At 41.1% G+C, this 15,741-nt stretch overlaps 1 protein-coding gene across 1 annotated transcript in view; it reads right to left on the minus strand.

Annotated features, from left to right (window-relative positions):
* The window catches only part of LOC121834025 (SEC14-like protein 2), a 37,097-nt gene that overhangs the window by 8,843 nt on the left and 12,513 nt on the right, over nt 1-15,741 (minus strand). Inside the window, exons 6-10 of the mRNA XM_042287756.1 lie at nt 15,125-15,219; nt 9,167-9,245; nt 9,017-9,097; nt 4,950-5,036; nt 3,883-3,989 (exon numbers count right to left, since the gene is read on the minus strand). Of these exons, the coding sequence (XP_042143690.1) occupies nt 3,883-3,989; nt 4,950-5,036; nt 9,017-9,097; nt 9,167-9,245; nt 15,125-15,219 (449 nt within the window). The remainder of the gene's footprint in view (nt 1-3,882; nt 3,990-4,949; nt 5,037-9,016; nt 9,098-9,166; nt 9,246-15,124; nt 15,220-15,741) is intronic.

Here is a 15,741-nt window from a genome sequence, read left to right on the forward strand (position 1 = left end):
TGTCAGCTCGGAGTAAAATTTCTTCTATATATTTACTGATATGGGATCAAAGGTTAGTCAGTCACTCGTTACGAAAAAATGTAATCAATCTCACTTCTCTATTGAAACAGTCAGTGTTTCATTAATTAGTATGTTGCGTGATTTTGAAAGCGCTTCAAATTATTCGACTTAATTCTATTGTTACTCGTGCAATTACAATGTGCTATTTGATTCTTGGGGCGTGATACCTTAATTTAGATGTATTTGTACTTAAAATGCAACATCTCAAACACAAGGGCATATTTGCTGAGCTGTGCAATTGCGCTGACTGAGCAGCACTGAGGAATTTTCGTTCGACACAATGGGAGAAAACGCGTGATAAGGGGCAACATATTAAACCTACTTTTTAACATCCGTATAAAAAATTCAACGGGATCTCATCCAGACTCACCTATTACCCATATTTTACAATAGACGCTCGGCCTTTTCGCATAAGAAAAAACACGTACATGAAAAACAAGTATGATAGGAAGACATTCATGCAGCGGCAGATGTTATAATGAGCCGTTAAAACGAAGAGATCGCCACATGGTTGAAACTCCACGTAGGGCATCTTGAAAGAATATGCGGAATGGAGTGTATTTTTTATCAAAACTCAAAAAAGACGGTGGCAGTTTCTAAATGCAGATTGTTCACACCTGGGATTTTACCATATGCAATAAGTCGTCACCACATCAACGAGTGTCTAATTAACAAAATGTAAGGGCGCAAACCAGCTGGTGTACGTTGCACATGGTTGAAAAAAACCCGAGTTGTTAGTGTTGTGCCGTTTACCCCGCAGTCTCGGTTTCTTTTTTAACCATGTCTAATTCTCACTTGGTAACCCAAGAACGAAGGAAAGGCGGACGGACTACACAAAGCTCCAAACACAACTCAGCGCTCCTGTGGTGACATGTCAGTATTGAACCAGCTGACTTGCACACTTGCTTTAGTTTTCCCAATTCGCAGCTAAAATTACTACTAAAAGTTGTTTTACAAATTCGTTTTTTTAATTATTGCATCGTAAACCCTTTCGTATCAATGGCCTTCATTCGACATAAAAAGTAGACACGTCCAGAGACTCAACTTCAAGTTTTTTCAACTTTCAACTTAAATTTTTCTCTCCTGGGGAGAAGGGGAGGGAGGAATAAAACAGACTGTTGTCGCTTGATTGAGTTTATCCTCCTATAAATTAGGAACATTTTTACAGGTCGAAGGCCCCATTAAAATAGGCACAGATAAAGCTTGACAAACACAGTATGAATATCATTTCTGCTCAAACTCATCAAATACGTGCCAAATATATGTGAGACTCTACGAGAACTGCAGCTTCTGGAAGCTGTAGCGCGTTCTCGAGCTAGGCGCTGACCGCCTGTCAACACAACGGCTTGCATATGCTGGCACCCCTCGCTTCATATTGGGGATCGATAAAAAAAAACAGGTTGATTTTGAATTAGAGACGTTTAAAATGTTAGAAGAAATTTATAATGGTAATGCTCTGTAATTGCAACTATGTGAAGGTTTTTGAAGAGTTAAATTGAGTGAGCATTGAACGCCGCATTTCCCATAATTCGGATGATTCTCTCCCGGAACGCAGGCAAGTGATTCATATTTGTATTCGTTGTGCTACCCCAAACAAGGAAGCAGTAATTATAAGAAGAGTAAAAGGCGGAGTTATAAAAAAGGACTAAGACCGAAAGGGGTAATATATGTCGGCATTTATGAGTAATGCCAAAAACTTTTGAAAATCTGCCAGCTATAGATTGTACTTCGGTGTCCGGGCTCAGGTACTCATTAACTATCACACCAAGAACCTTCACATCTCGTACAAAATCAATTATTTGTCTTTGAAGAGAGGGACCTTCACTAGATGAAAACAGTTATTTTTGGATCGAAAATGATTGTTCTCGTCTAATCTGTATTAATTACTAAGAGTTCAAGACTGTCCAGCCATTTATCTTCGGCAGAACGCTATTTACCGCGCATAAAACCTGGTGGACAACTTCACCTGAAAAAATAAAGTTGTGTCGTCTGCGTAAATTATAAACTCTGTACTGATTTCTATATTTACTAGATCATTTATGTATAAGTTAAACAGAAGGGAGTTCAAGGACGCTCCCTTGCGGCACATCTGACGTCACTTCCCTCAAAATAGATCGGCGACTATCTATCACAACACACTAAAGTCAATACTTAAAAAAAAATGCTTTGACTATTGTTGAGATTACTTCTTCCATCCCGTACGCATATCATTTTAGAAGCAGAGTTTTATGGTTTAGACGATCGAAAGCCTTTTAGAAAGCAACGAAGGTGTTCAAAGTAATCAATGTTTTTTTCGGTAGTGTTTAAAATTAGTTATTTTTTGTTTTAATAGCGCGAGTTTCGTTTAATTCTCCTTCAAAAGAGCAAACTGGCAGGATGTTAGAAGAGAGTATTTTCCACACAAGCTGGGTATAATCTGGCGTGTATTATTTTCTCTAGCACCTTTTGAAACACTAAGATCACAAAAACGGGTCAATGATTTCCTAGGTTGTTTTTAGTCTCAGACTTCAAAATAACCGCAATCTTAGCGACTTCCACTGTTTTAGGAAAATGGCTATTTTGAAGTAGCAAATTAAAAATATATATTAAAAGAGGAGAAATTCATTTAGTTAGACGTTTCAGTGGTTTTAATTAAGCATCATAAATGTCAGTACATTTATTGATTCTAAGATTCCTGAAAACTGCTGCCATTTTCTTTGCGTCAGGGGGGGGGGGGGGGGGGGGGGGGCAAAACAATAGTGTGCCAGAGACGCCGTTTACAAATTGAAATTCATCGGCACCGTTATCATTCCTTACAATGTTTACAAAATAGTTATTAACTACTTAACCTTACGCAAACCGCATATAGTCCTCCCCCCCCCCCCCCCCCCCCCCCCCCCGTCCCAATGCTAAGCTTGGTGGCTGGAGATTCGAGGAGGCCACGTCTCAGGAATCGAGTTAGGGTTTTTTATAGAATATCTATTTGTCGCTCATTTTCAGACGCAGCATAAAATAATGCAGGATTAGCCTGACGTGAAGCGCTTGTCACAGCATTTTTCTGCTTTTCAAATAATGCCATCACATCTGGTTTTCTGCATTTTTTTAACTTTTTGTACATAGTGTCTTCTTTACTCATCTATTTTAATATATCCTTGGTCACCCAGGGCTTCCAAGCTTTCCTGGCAGTTTTTTTGTGTCCTTTACGGGAAGCACTCTTCAAATATATATATATGTTTAAAATCCCATTAAAGTACTTATATACCTCATCAGCTGAAACACTAGACAACACCCTGCTCCAACCAGTACGGCAAATATCAGCTTCAAAGCATCTATATTTTTTCACTGATATTTTGATTATAAGCTGGGCAGTCGCCTCCGTCTTTTTGTATCCCGACTATCGAGTTGACAAATATGTAATTGGGTAGGTGCTTACTTATCGTTCTTCCAATGACACCTCCCGACACGTGAGATTCGTCGGCATTGGTTAGAAACAAAACAAGTTATGTTTCTTTCAAATGAGGGTTTCGCGTGGGTTTAGAGATTGGGTTAAAGTATTCTTACTACTGATATAAGAAAAACAAATGCAGGAGCCTCGGCGATTAGGAGAAAATTTTAAGGTTTAAATCTTCACCCAAGAACAAAATGGACCATTTTCACCAATAAACGCGAACAAATTGTCAATTATTTTAGAAACGCTGAAGTGGGTACGGAGAGCCAGTTTGTTTTCGAACGTTATGGTCCTTCTGCTTCGGCGAACTCATAGTTCTACCGACTGTACGAATATAAATCAAACAAAATATTTTCCCTCAATTTTGTAAGTCGTGATACACTAATACTTTTTACCAAGTGGGTGCACTCTCTGTCGCCGTCAGGTCCCACCAGGTCTCCTCCCCAATGAGCAGGTAGCTGGGAGGGGTCCACGCACTTCAACAGAACCGGCTGCCACCCTTCTACAGGAGCGAGAAGTATTTTATGGATTTGGCAAAAAAAGAGCCAGAGTAGACGCCGAAACTACCATAAAAAAAATAAGCTTTGTCAGACAGGGGTTTTATTTGAAAAACACACTGTGGAATTATCGTTAGGCTTAGTGATGTAAAAGAGGGAGTCGTTCAACCCAATTACGAATTGTCCCTGGAAAATGCTGTCCTCACAATTTTTGTCAAGCGAGGCTTCACGAAAACAAGTACCGTCCAAACCGAACAATCTGGAGTTGTAGGCTAAACTGGGCTTGTATTTTAGGGAATATATTCGTTTTGAGCGCAGTTTGTATTATTTAATTTGTTGTAATCTCAACATCACATCCTCATTTGTAACACAGGGAAAATTATAATGCCAAAATCTGTCTAATCAGAGAGAAGTGTGTGAGTGTCGACAAATGGGAACTTTAATTACTTCATTTGTGATGCAACTGGCAATCACGCACACACAAAAGCTCTAAGGTAATAATTGGAGACCGTGAAAGCACACGTGCAACCAAGACTTCATCAACAGAAGCACACCAAAATATTAGTTCGAAAAGTCGTGAATCTCAGGAAACCACAACCTTCCTTTACATTCGGTCTAAAAATCTCTCCGCCATATCATGGCTCAACCGCAGCTCCGCAGCCCCCCGCGTCTCGTTATTTTTCCCTTTCTCATCACCTCTGCTACTCGTGCAACATAAGATAACATGATTCATGCAGCATTTAGCCTTCACCGGCTGCGTTCACATTGACGCAGTTCACATTGCCCATGCCTATACACCGGAAAGGTACGCCAGGACACTTCATCATTTCTGTACCTGTTGAGGGTACATCTAAAATAGATAGAAGTCCTCGTTTATGCATAAACAATTATAAGTCTTCTCTGCACGAAAACGGCTTACACGAAACTTCTAAAGACAAAGAAATTATATGCGCTTAGCTTCTTACCGCGTGAAAATATTTGAATCTTTCCAGCTGTTCTTTCAGTCAAGAAGGGTCTGATGAACTTCCAGAAGATCTTAAAGAAGCTTGGAACTGCCGAGAGTGTTGCAAACGAAAGAAAAAACAAACGTTAGTCGTTTCTTAACTTCGAACTGTTCGGAGGTATGCGCTAAAAGTGCTGTTGTTTTTTTTTTCTGCGGAGATATGTTTGCCATATAATGTCTGCCGTGTCTTTCCTGCATTTTATTTTACAACAAATGCGAGCGAAGAAAAAAGCTAAAAAAGCGAGGACAATGCTCCGAGCAAGCCTGCTATGAACGCTCGCTTGTGAACTGAAAGGGGGGGGGGGGGGGGGGGGGGAATCGGAGGCCAAGTGAGCTAGCGGACACCAGCTCGGAGAACGTGGAGCGAAAGCTCGCGCTGCAGAGCCCAGAGATCCTGGGTTCAATCAACACCCCTGCCCGTTTCAATCTGCCTGTCTATGCTGGAAAAAGCGGTGGAGAAACTGAATCGTGACGTCGCCGGTGGGAGGAGCCTAATCTCCATCGCCAACAAACTACATCGGAAGAGAACTGCACCGTGAAGTGTCCGGTGACGTCGCCGAACAGTGGCGATTGAGTTGAAACTACATCGTTCTTTTTTTCCCTACAGGGAATTTCGGAGAATCGCCGAGTAGGCTCGCGCACACCAGCTCGGAGCACGTGGAGCGAAAGCTCGCGCTGCAGAACCCCGGGATCGTGGGTTCAATCCCCGCTCCTGCCCGTTTCGATCTGTTGGATGAGCATCTTACCGGCGTGCGGTCGTGTACTGCGTGATGCATGTTAAAGACCCCGGGCTGGCAGTCGTACTGCACTGGCTAAGTTGCTTATCTACAGTGGGTAACAATGTCGCCATGTTCAGGCAGACTAACCTCCTGCTGTATAAACAACTAACGACAAATTTTACTTGTTGGCTATGTTTGAGTGCGTTAGTGCAACTTCTCTCGTGCTGCACGAGAAAGAAAAAATGTTCCTTCGGGGGTTAAATTTTCGGTGAAGTAGTAAGCAAAAAAGAAGAAAAGAGAATATTTCTCTCAATTTGGGTTCGTAGTAGAAGAGGGGGAAGAAGAAAATCAGTTGTTAGTCCCACGGTGTGTATGGTCTTTTCTTTATGTGTATGTTTATTCTAGTTCAGCTGGCCTGACCTGAAGTAGTTGCTTTAAAATAAAGCATATATCTCTCTCTATCCACCTGAAGTATGAACGAACTAGCTCAACTTAAGCCTGTTGCCGTTGCTTGCTTGGCATTTCGCTCAGCCAAATCACTTATATGGGGTGCACTCAAATGAAAACACAATCGTGTTATATCGTGTAAGAGTATTTAGAACATTTATCGATGACGCCGCTGAACTTGCATCGCTCGAAGGACTTCCTTTTTGTGAGCGCCTTCTCTGCTTGAGTTTGTTGGAAACACAGCCACTTCGATCCGACGCAATCGATGATAGCGTTGGTGACATCAACAAGTACGCGACTCACAGAGCACTAGAGAACACCAATGTTTTCGTTGCTCCCGACGGTTCCCTGGAAGCCACCAGCGGCGTAAAAGCGTAGAGCTGCGAGGACTTGTTGTTCGACCGTCAGCACACGGGGCCCTTCAAGACAACGCTGGAGCTTTCCGCGAAGCTGGTCACGCAGCCAGCGAGTCACCCCTTTGGTCAGCCGGTATTTGCCCACAAATCTCACATCGCTCGCCTCGAAAGCATCCCGGTGATCTCTAAAATCTCGATCCGCTGGCGAACCCAACAGTAGAGATGCATATGTTAAAGTCGCCATTTTTTTACGATGCAGATTGATCTTTGGCTTCGCGTCGACCACTCAGTTAACTGCATCGTCAAAGTGCATCGTGACGACATTTTGACGTCACCACCAACTGCATCGTTTTACGAGCATAGCTCGAACTGCATAGGGAAAAACTACATTTCAACGTCATGTCACGTGACCCGAGAGAAGAGCCAATCAGTGCCCGATGCAGTTATCTACATCATTCAGTTTGCGTTCCAGCATAGATAGACTGGTTAAGAATCGTACCGGCGTGCGATCGTGTATGACTACTGCGTGATGCACGTGAAAGATCCCAGGCTAGCGGTTGTACTGCACTGGCTAAATGTCTCATCGACAGCTGAGGGACAAGTTGTCCGTTGAGGCAGACTAAGCTCTAGGCAGTATAATCTTACCCACACCGCAATATTTTTGTCAACTTAAAGCGTCAGTCCAAACCCCGTGCCCGGGTTTGTAGTATCGGCATTCAAAAGTCTATAAAACAACGCTGGCGGCAATAACATTTCTGTAATCACTACCTACGCAAAGCGTAGGATTGGTTCCGAGTTCACGCCGAACGCTGATCCAACACTCATGTCTAATAATGCTCAAAGTGGATGCCCAATAAATAGCTAGCATATATAATCGACGCAGCTGCTACTAAGACAACATTCTTTCAAAAAGAACCTATTGTGAGCCTGCCAAAGTTAATTGCAAGCGTACGTCGCACTTACATTCTAGTATGGGGCACCGTAATGACGTATTCTCTGGTAATAGGCAAGTCACTGGTTGTTTATTCATGCATGCTCATCAAATCGAGATGAACAACTATGTTGGGATACAAAAAAATTAAGAAGAAACTTTGGTGCATGGGATGGATCCCACCTCTACTTGAATACATGTTAACACAACAACTAACGACATAGCTTGTCATTCAAGCATAGCACCAGGCTGTGAAAGCAGATCAGCGTTTATGAACACCCCACGCACTTATCTTCTCGTATAATACGGTTATTTCTAACCGCCGTACTCGACGAAATAACTTTAAAACGTTTTCAGGCAGATACAGTTCTAACAACAAAATACTTTGAGTGCAGTCACGCTTGTATTTTAGAAACCAACGAGTACAGGACTTCGCCATTCGCGAGGCTCAGTCTAATAGAACCTCTCTTTATAAGCCACCTGTAATTCACTTGAGGTGTACGGTACGTTCACGTGCAACTATGAGGCGCCTCTGAGCGATAGCGCATAAATCACAGAATGGTTGCTTATTCAATTGTTTCTACCCTTCCGACGATGGGATGCGATCGGTGTCATTTTCCACAAAGTTTTTGGGACATAGCGCGGATTGCAGCGTAAAAGTAAGAACAAGCAGGTTTGCTCTCTGGAGCCATCCCATTGGGTCATGCTCTTACTACACCATGAATGTATAAATAGATGGAGCCGTAATAAACCAAAATGTTTTGAAAATGTAAGTTCAGTTAACTTACGAAATGGCGCTGAAATGATGTGATAAAAAAGTGGTTAAGTTAAAACATGCACAAATTATTATTTGCAATGACGTATAAGTTATTAAACATTCATGACACCAAAATACAGACGGCTACTATAAAAAGCCCCCATATCTACGTCCATACAGTGCGTGCGATGAGTCCGTAATCCTAATTCATGAAAGTCACATAGCTTAAAATAATAGTGTGAGAAACGTTGTAACCAGACGTTGCAACTTGTGCTGGGACAGAGCGTGCGTGAAACATTTGGTTCAAAACCCAGATTAAATCACATTTGAGGATAGAACAGTATACGAGGCTGATAATTTATAAATCAAACAAGAGAAATCGCAGGGAAACGACATCGTCTAGATTTGCAAGAGAGTTTGCACTGGCGTACACTTAGACGCCTCGCTGGCAGTAAGAATTTGGTTACTGCTGAAAAGGAGCAATTTATTATAATATTATTGCCTGTTTTTTCCGAGGGGAGAATTTGATCACTGTTTTGGGCAACGAAACCCCAGACCGTAGCGAACAACTTTTTTAGGCGTGCCAACTTCATACTATTTCAACCTTATATTAACGCGCGGAGGACGTACTGCATTGACAATATTTTGCAACACTGCCACCATCTTAATTCAAACCGGAGTGATTAAACCGAGTGTCAAGGTTCTAACGACTAACAAAAGTATTCCTAAGAGCAAGCCTGAAAACACCAGCGTCATGTAATTATATGGAAGTTTATAGTCAAAAACAGGAGACTTTCACTAGCATGATGCTTAACTCACCGTTAATGACGAAACATTGTTCAAGCATCTCAGGGTAGTAACTTTCGTAGAGTACCATGATGAGATAAACGAACTCGACCACTGAAAAGAAAAGAGACTGTCATGAACGTCAAAATGCATTCCATAGCCGGTAACATTTTAAGTATTTACCTTGGTGACTGTACACTTGTCGGATGCCAAAGTTGTCGAAGTCAAAAACGACGGTAATGGTATCCACGAGCTTCCCCAGCTGTAACAAAATATTGGCAGCAAAGACGCTGAGTTCAGGATATACCAACTCACCACATATCAGTGTCCTGCGGTGCAAAGCGAAAAGAGTGCTCTTTCAAAAGCGATATAAATGTCCAAGCGTCAAAAGAAACTCTATTTTAAATATTCACTAATATACAAAACTGACGAAAAACAAGGTATATTTAGCGGAAACAAATTAGGACGGCAATCGGTGGCATCAAGATACCTGCGATCTCAATAAGCTGTTCTTATGCCCTTTGCGATAAGTGTGGAAACAAATAAGTTTGTCTCTTTGGCAGCCATCTCTTCCCAAGAATTCTTGAAAACAACACACTTTTGCACTGAACCCTTACTTTAGTTTCGTCACTCTTATCCAGCTCGCTTGCACCTTTCCATTTTATTGGATTATAATAATAACCTTAAATTGCAAGCTTCACCCTCGTTGGTGTAGACTGGTGGCGGCTGATAAAACCCGTTTGCTCTACTGACGTCTAACTCCTGGTTAGCTCAGTTGGTAGAGCGTTCCACCTGTAATGGAGAGGTCCCGGGTTCGATACCCGAACTAGGCGGATTTTTTCGGTCGCGCACCAGTCGCCTAGCTGTGTTTGGAGATTTGTGTTGTCCTTTGTCCCTCTTGTTCCCCTTCTCCAGGGATTATTTTCGTCACTCTTATCCAGCTCGCTTGCACCTTTGCATTTTATTGGATTATAATAATAACCTTAAATTGCAAGCTTCACCCTCGTTGGTGTAGACTGGTGGCGGCTGATAAAACCCGTTTGCTCTACTGACGGCTAACCCCTGGTTAGCTCAGTTGATAGACCGCTCCACCTGTAATGGAGAGGTCCCGGGATCGATACCCGGACCAGGCGGATTTTTTCGGTCGCGCACTAGTCACCTAGCTGTCTTGGGAGATTTGTGTTTGTCCTTTGTCCCTTTTGTTCCCCTTCTTCAGGGATTATTTTCGTCATGCTTATCCAGTTCGCTTGCACCTTTGCATTTAATTGCATTATAATAATCTTCATTGACTTCTCCAAAGCATTCGACAAGGTCCCTCATCAAGGTTTTTTAATGAAACTAAGAGATATTAATTTTGACCCCTCTGTAGTCAATTGGATTTCTGAATTCCTCACTAATCGCACTCAGTACAGTTATATTAACAATGTAAAATTTACCAAAACCACAGTAACGTCCCTCAGACAACCATTCTTGGCCCTCTTCTTTTTCTAATCTACATTAATGATCACCATGGCATCACTTCGGAAGTACGTTTGTTCGCCGATGACTGTGTCATCTATAGACCGATTCATTCACGCCACGATCAACTTAGCTTGCAGAACGATCTCCGACTTATAATTCAGTGGTGTCATAAATGGCAGATTGCTTTAAACTATAATAAATGTAAATCGCCAGTTTCTCCCGCAGATCACATGTTCTATCCTCCTCTTACCACCTTTTTAGCATCCCACAACTGCTTGTTCATCGTATAAATATCTAGTAATTAATTTGACATCTGACCTGTCATGGACCCCTCACATAATATCTGTCATCGCCGATGCTAACGGCACTCTCGGATTTTTTCGCCGTAACCTCAGACAAGCTACATCCCCAGTAAAACAACTACCTTGGTCAGAACTAAGCTAGAATTCACTTCTTCCATATGGTCACCGTGGCAGACATATTTAACTAACAACCTGGAATCCGTTCAAAGCAGAGCCCTCCGTATTAGTTATTCCGACTATTCGCCTTACGCAAGCGTATCAGGATTTCGCCAATCCGCTACCCTACTGAAAAAAACAAAAAAAAACATTTATTTATTATTTATTTATTCCATAGAGGGGGGTGTCGTGTAAACGTTTACATAATCATACAATATTTCACAAGAAAAAAATAGAAGACATCGTGTCACGCTAAACAGAACCATGAGGGGAAGACATTACATAACAAAAAAAGCCAGACACGCACTCACATCATTGGAGGTAGTCGACCTGCTAGAAAAAAAGAAATAGACCCAGCGAGCGAGTAACAAACATACAGGGCAATATATGATTCATTCACACTAAAGATTCACGCAATAACAACATAAATGTATCATGATCAGTGTCCGTCGCAATTTCGCTTGCCAACTCATTCCATTCGGTCGCCGCTTGTACGAACGGGGAGTATTTAAACAGATTAGTTCCTGCAAATGGAATATGAACTTTGTAACAATGATCATGACGAGGGGAAATGCGAGCCAGTGGGAGAATGTTGTTTTGACGGAAATCTGAGGTACTATGATAGAGTTTATGAAAATAGGATAACCTTGCGAGGTATCTTCGCTGGTGGAGAGTCAATAAACCAAGTGACCTCTTAAGTTGACTGACGCTTATAGGTGCATACGTTTTTAGTATAAACCTGGTGGCCCTGCTTTGTAATGATTCTAAATTATTAATTAAATATTTGTGATGCGGGTTCCAAATTATAGCTGCATATTCCAAATTTGGCCTAATGAGGGTAGAGTATGCAAGTAGTTTTGTTTCTGCTGTTGCCATATATAAACGCCTTCTTAAAAAACCAAGTGACTGGTTAGCCCTCCTAAGGATATAATCTAGATGAGTGTTCCAGGAGAGGTTGGAAGTTAAGTGGACTCCTAAATATTTATATGTGGATACTTTATCTAATTTTGAATCTATAACTTTGTAGTCGTAATGAAAAGATGAGCGACGATTGGTAAATCTCATTATTTTTGTTTTATCTATATGTATCTGCGTTTCCCACGTGTCACACCATGAAAGTATGATATCCAAATCACTTTCAAGAGTTAGGCAGTCGCTTTGACTAGCTATTTGACGGTATACCACACAGTCGTCTGCAAATAGGCGAATCTTTGAAGAACTGTTGTTGGCCCCTATATGAAAGTAAACGGGTTCATACCGGTAACAGTTTAGCCATACCGGTCACCACTTTGCCAAAGGGGTCGCCCGTGTGGCTCAAAGGGGTCCCCCGTATGAACGATAACGGTCACCTATTTGGCCAAACAAGTCACTCCTTTGGCAAACAGGTCGCTTGTCTGGGGAAATGGACGACTCGTTTGGGCAAAGTTGTCGTACGTTTTCTCAAACCGGTGACCATGTTACACAGACGGGTGACCGGTGACCGGCAAACCGTACCGTTTTAATTAAACGGCAAACTGTACCGGTTAATTCAAACTGTACCGGTTTATTCAAACTTTGTTTGAAGCATCCTTTTTTCCTAGAACTACCGCTGAGTGGAATGAGCTTCCTGAAAGCGTTGTAAATTTGAGATCATTAGATACTTTTAGTGAAGCACTACTCTCGCACTTTGTTGAGTAGTGGCTCTGTCTGTTTGTTCGCACTGCTTCCGCTTGTTTTTGAATATTGTTTTTGTACACCTCCTGCCTGGGCGTTCTACAGAATGCTGGCAGTATCACCAAATAAATAAATAAGTTAACTATTGACAACTAAAACTCACTGCCTGACGTAATTGTTTCCTTATCTTACACTCAGAAATTTTCTGCACCCATTAGCTTATTTTTTTCTAACTCATAACTAGATTACAGCGTGTTTTTGTTGATAAATAGTGTTATTTGTTGGTTTTTTGAAGTGCTGACTCCCTCGCACAATTCCCCCTGGGCCTTCAAGCACTAATAAATGATGATGATGATGATGATATGCCGCCGAATGGCGCAACAAAATTAGATTGTTACCCACACACCACATTAAAAATCGTTTTCTTATAAACTAGATAGACAATACTCAGAAATAGTCAATCCCAATCTAGAGAAATGGCTAGGAAAGCACACTGCCTCACTGGAATACACAATTCGACATAATTGCTCACCATGAAAAATACAGAAAACCTCAGAAAATGTTTTTTTCTTTCAAAGAAGTTGCAACTTTAAGCGTTATGTGCCCTTTCTTATGACGTGTTCTTGTACCGCGGTATGAAGTAAAATACACATGTCAGGTTTAAATATTAATTTTATATACAGCTGTTTATGTCGGCGAGATTCAATATAACCCAGCAAGGAGGCATCGAAACGTTTTCAATCGCGTTATAAATAAATAAAAAAATTCTGGGTGAATATGGACACATCTTCTTAGCGGCTCGAAATTGCAATTATTTTATACAAACAACAAATAACGTCACAAAAGGGCTAGAAACTTGGTCTACCTCAAAAAATATTTTAATAATAAGTGAGAATAATACAAAAATCATATGCTTTTTAGTCCCAAAACATAAGATTGTTAATCTTTCTAGCGGCATCATCTTGCACTGTTCCCCCATTGAAATACTAAGTTCTACATTAACTATATTAGTAAGTACATTCCATGAACTAAGCACATAGACGGCATCATTTAAATAATTGCTGGTATCATTGGTTTCCTACATAAACGTTGTTTCCTGCTCCGTTAAGTGTCAAATGACTATTTTACAACACGTTTGTTCTTTTTAATTTCATTTTATTTATAATTGCCTGGTTTGGCATATTACAATAAAACAAATATACATAGAACATTCTTATTGCAAACGAGTGCACTCAGGCTCGTGTAACGTGCCGTACAATTTCCACAGGTGATACACTTTTATTATTTAAATTATTTTTAAAAAAAGCTAACACGACGGATAAGGGCTTAGCGCGAAGTATAGGCAAGGTTATTTTGAAAATAATATGTATTTTTTCTAAATTTGGTATTATTCAGAAAACAAAATTCACAAAAACAGTACACTCGTCAACGGACTTCGGAATGGTAGAAACATCCCCCACAGATTACGACATTCAAATTAATAAAAGGATCTGACCAACAAATACTTTCATCAATTTAAAAATATTAATATAATAAATTATAGCCTATGTAAACTTTGCCAATTATATATTTAAATATATACATTAGCTGTTTTGTTGTTGCCCAGTTTTCCTCTAGGCGAAGCGGAATAAGTTCGCAGTGTAGACATTTCTTCAAAGCATTTTGCAACTATTGTATAAAGCTGAAAGCCTACAATGCTCATAAATTTTAACCTTTTTTCACTTTATTTGTGTTGACATTTATTTTGTTTTGTTGTGCTTTTGTTAAGGGATCTTTTTATTAGAAATAACTTTAGTTTTCTTCACCTCTGTGTACCTGTGACGGGGCAGCGGACCAGTCGAGCTGCTTGGACAGCTTTTTTGCCGTGCCCTACCATATGTATGTACAATACATGGATATGTATTGTGAATAAATTATTACTTATACCTCTTCCTGCTTCTTTTTGCGCCTCTTCGCTGGGCCTAGACCATAGGTCTCACCGTAACTTGGCAAACGGTGAAGGCTACGGTCTCAAGGAGCCAATAAACGCGTCGGAGGGAGACAATAGACTTTTACTCTATCTCACGAGTCGCGCGCAGTGATGGCACAGCCAGGAGCAGGAGACAGAGAAAGCCCTCTTTTGTACAAATTTTGAGCCGCAGCTTAATCCCTTCGGGGGACGAAAGGGACGTCTGAAACACACAAAGAGGATCCGGGTTAAGAGGGGTGTTTCTCTGTTCCTATTCTCTAACTGCTTGGGTTACGGTGTCGCCCTTGTACCCTTGTTTTAAACTATCAAGTGCTTGCCACAATTGCTCTGATTGGCTCTAAGCTGCCGTAGCTTTGCTATTTACCAAGTTACAGGGGAACGAAATCTAGTAAGAAAAGCAGTTTAGATTTTTACTGAACCTCGCCACACTTTTAATTTTTCAAACGTTCCTTAGTTCAATTCGATTACTACAGCTTTACTTGTGGAAGCGTCTTTCCTATATGCTGGAACACTGCCTATCTGTGAACCGGTTTAAAAATATGACTGTCAGGTTATATCTTTAGATGACGTCACCGATGTCAAAATCGTCTTTGGGTTCACCTTTTTGCTTTGCGCCTTCATGTCTGCGATGATCTTTTCAACGATGTATGTGACATGCTTGACCAACGCCTCCTTTGATACGCACTGCAACATTCCTGTGTGAATAAATATCGTTCCTAATGATTTTTGCTTTACAGCTTAACAGGATTTTATTTATTCCTAAATGAGATTGTTAAAAATCCAACGTACACTGTCAAATGAAAAACGGTATTTTCTAACAACAAATATACTGATTCCCGCACTGCCACTTCTCCACCACCAACCATAAGCACCTTGCAATATATTGACATAAGGTGGCGGCTTCTAGATAACGTTTTCGATTAACTTGGACACCACTTTCTTTCCGATAAGCAGCTGAGCCAGCCTGTCTATTTTAGTTTTTCATAAGGTGGACCACGGTGGGGGCTTCGAGCGTACCATTTGATATTGCTATCATTCTCAGTGATATGGGGAAGGAAAAATAACGTGACACGCTCCTGCAGCTTTATTAGCATCTGAGAAATTCTGGCCTGTCAAGGTTTCAATAGGAACTCTCTGGCTCTTCGCTGAGAAGCGTGAAAAGGGAAGATCGTCCGTTGTGATCACTGCTTACGAGAACTCGTCCATTGGCATCATGC

The sequence above is a fragment of the Ixodes scapularis genome, unplaced genomic scaffold (genome assembly GCF_016920785.2).
Source record: "Ixodes scapularis isolate PalLabHiFi unplaced genomic scaffold, ASM1692078v2 ptg000296l_1___fragment_2___debris__unscaffolded, whole genome shotgun sequence".
Classification (NCBI taxonomy): Eukaryota; Metazoa; Arthropoda; class Arachnida; order Ixodida; family Ixodidae; genus Ixodes; species Ixodes scapularis.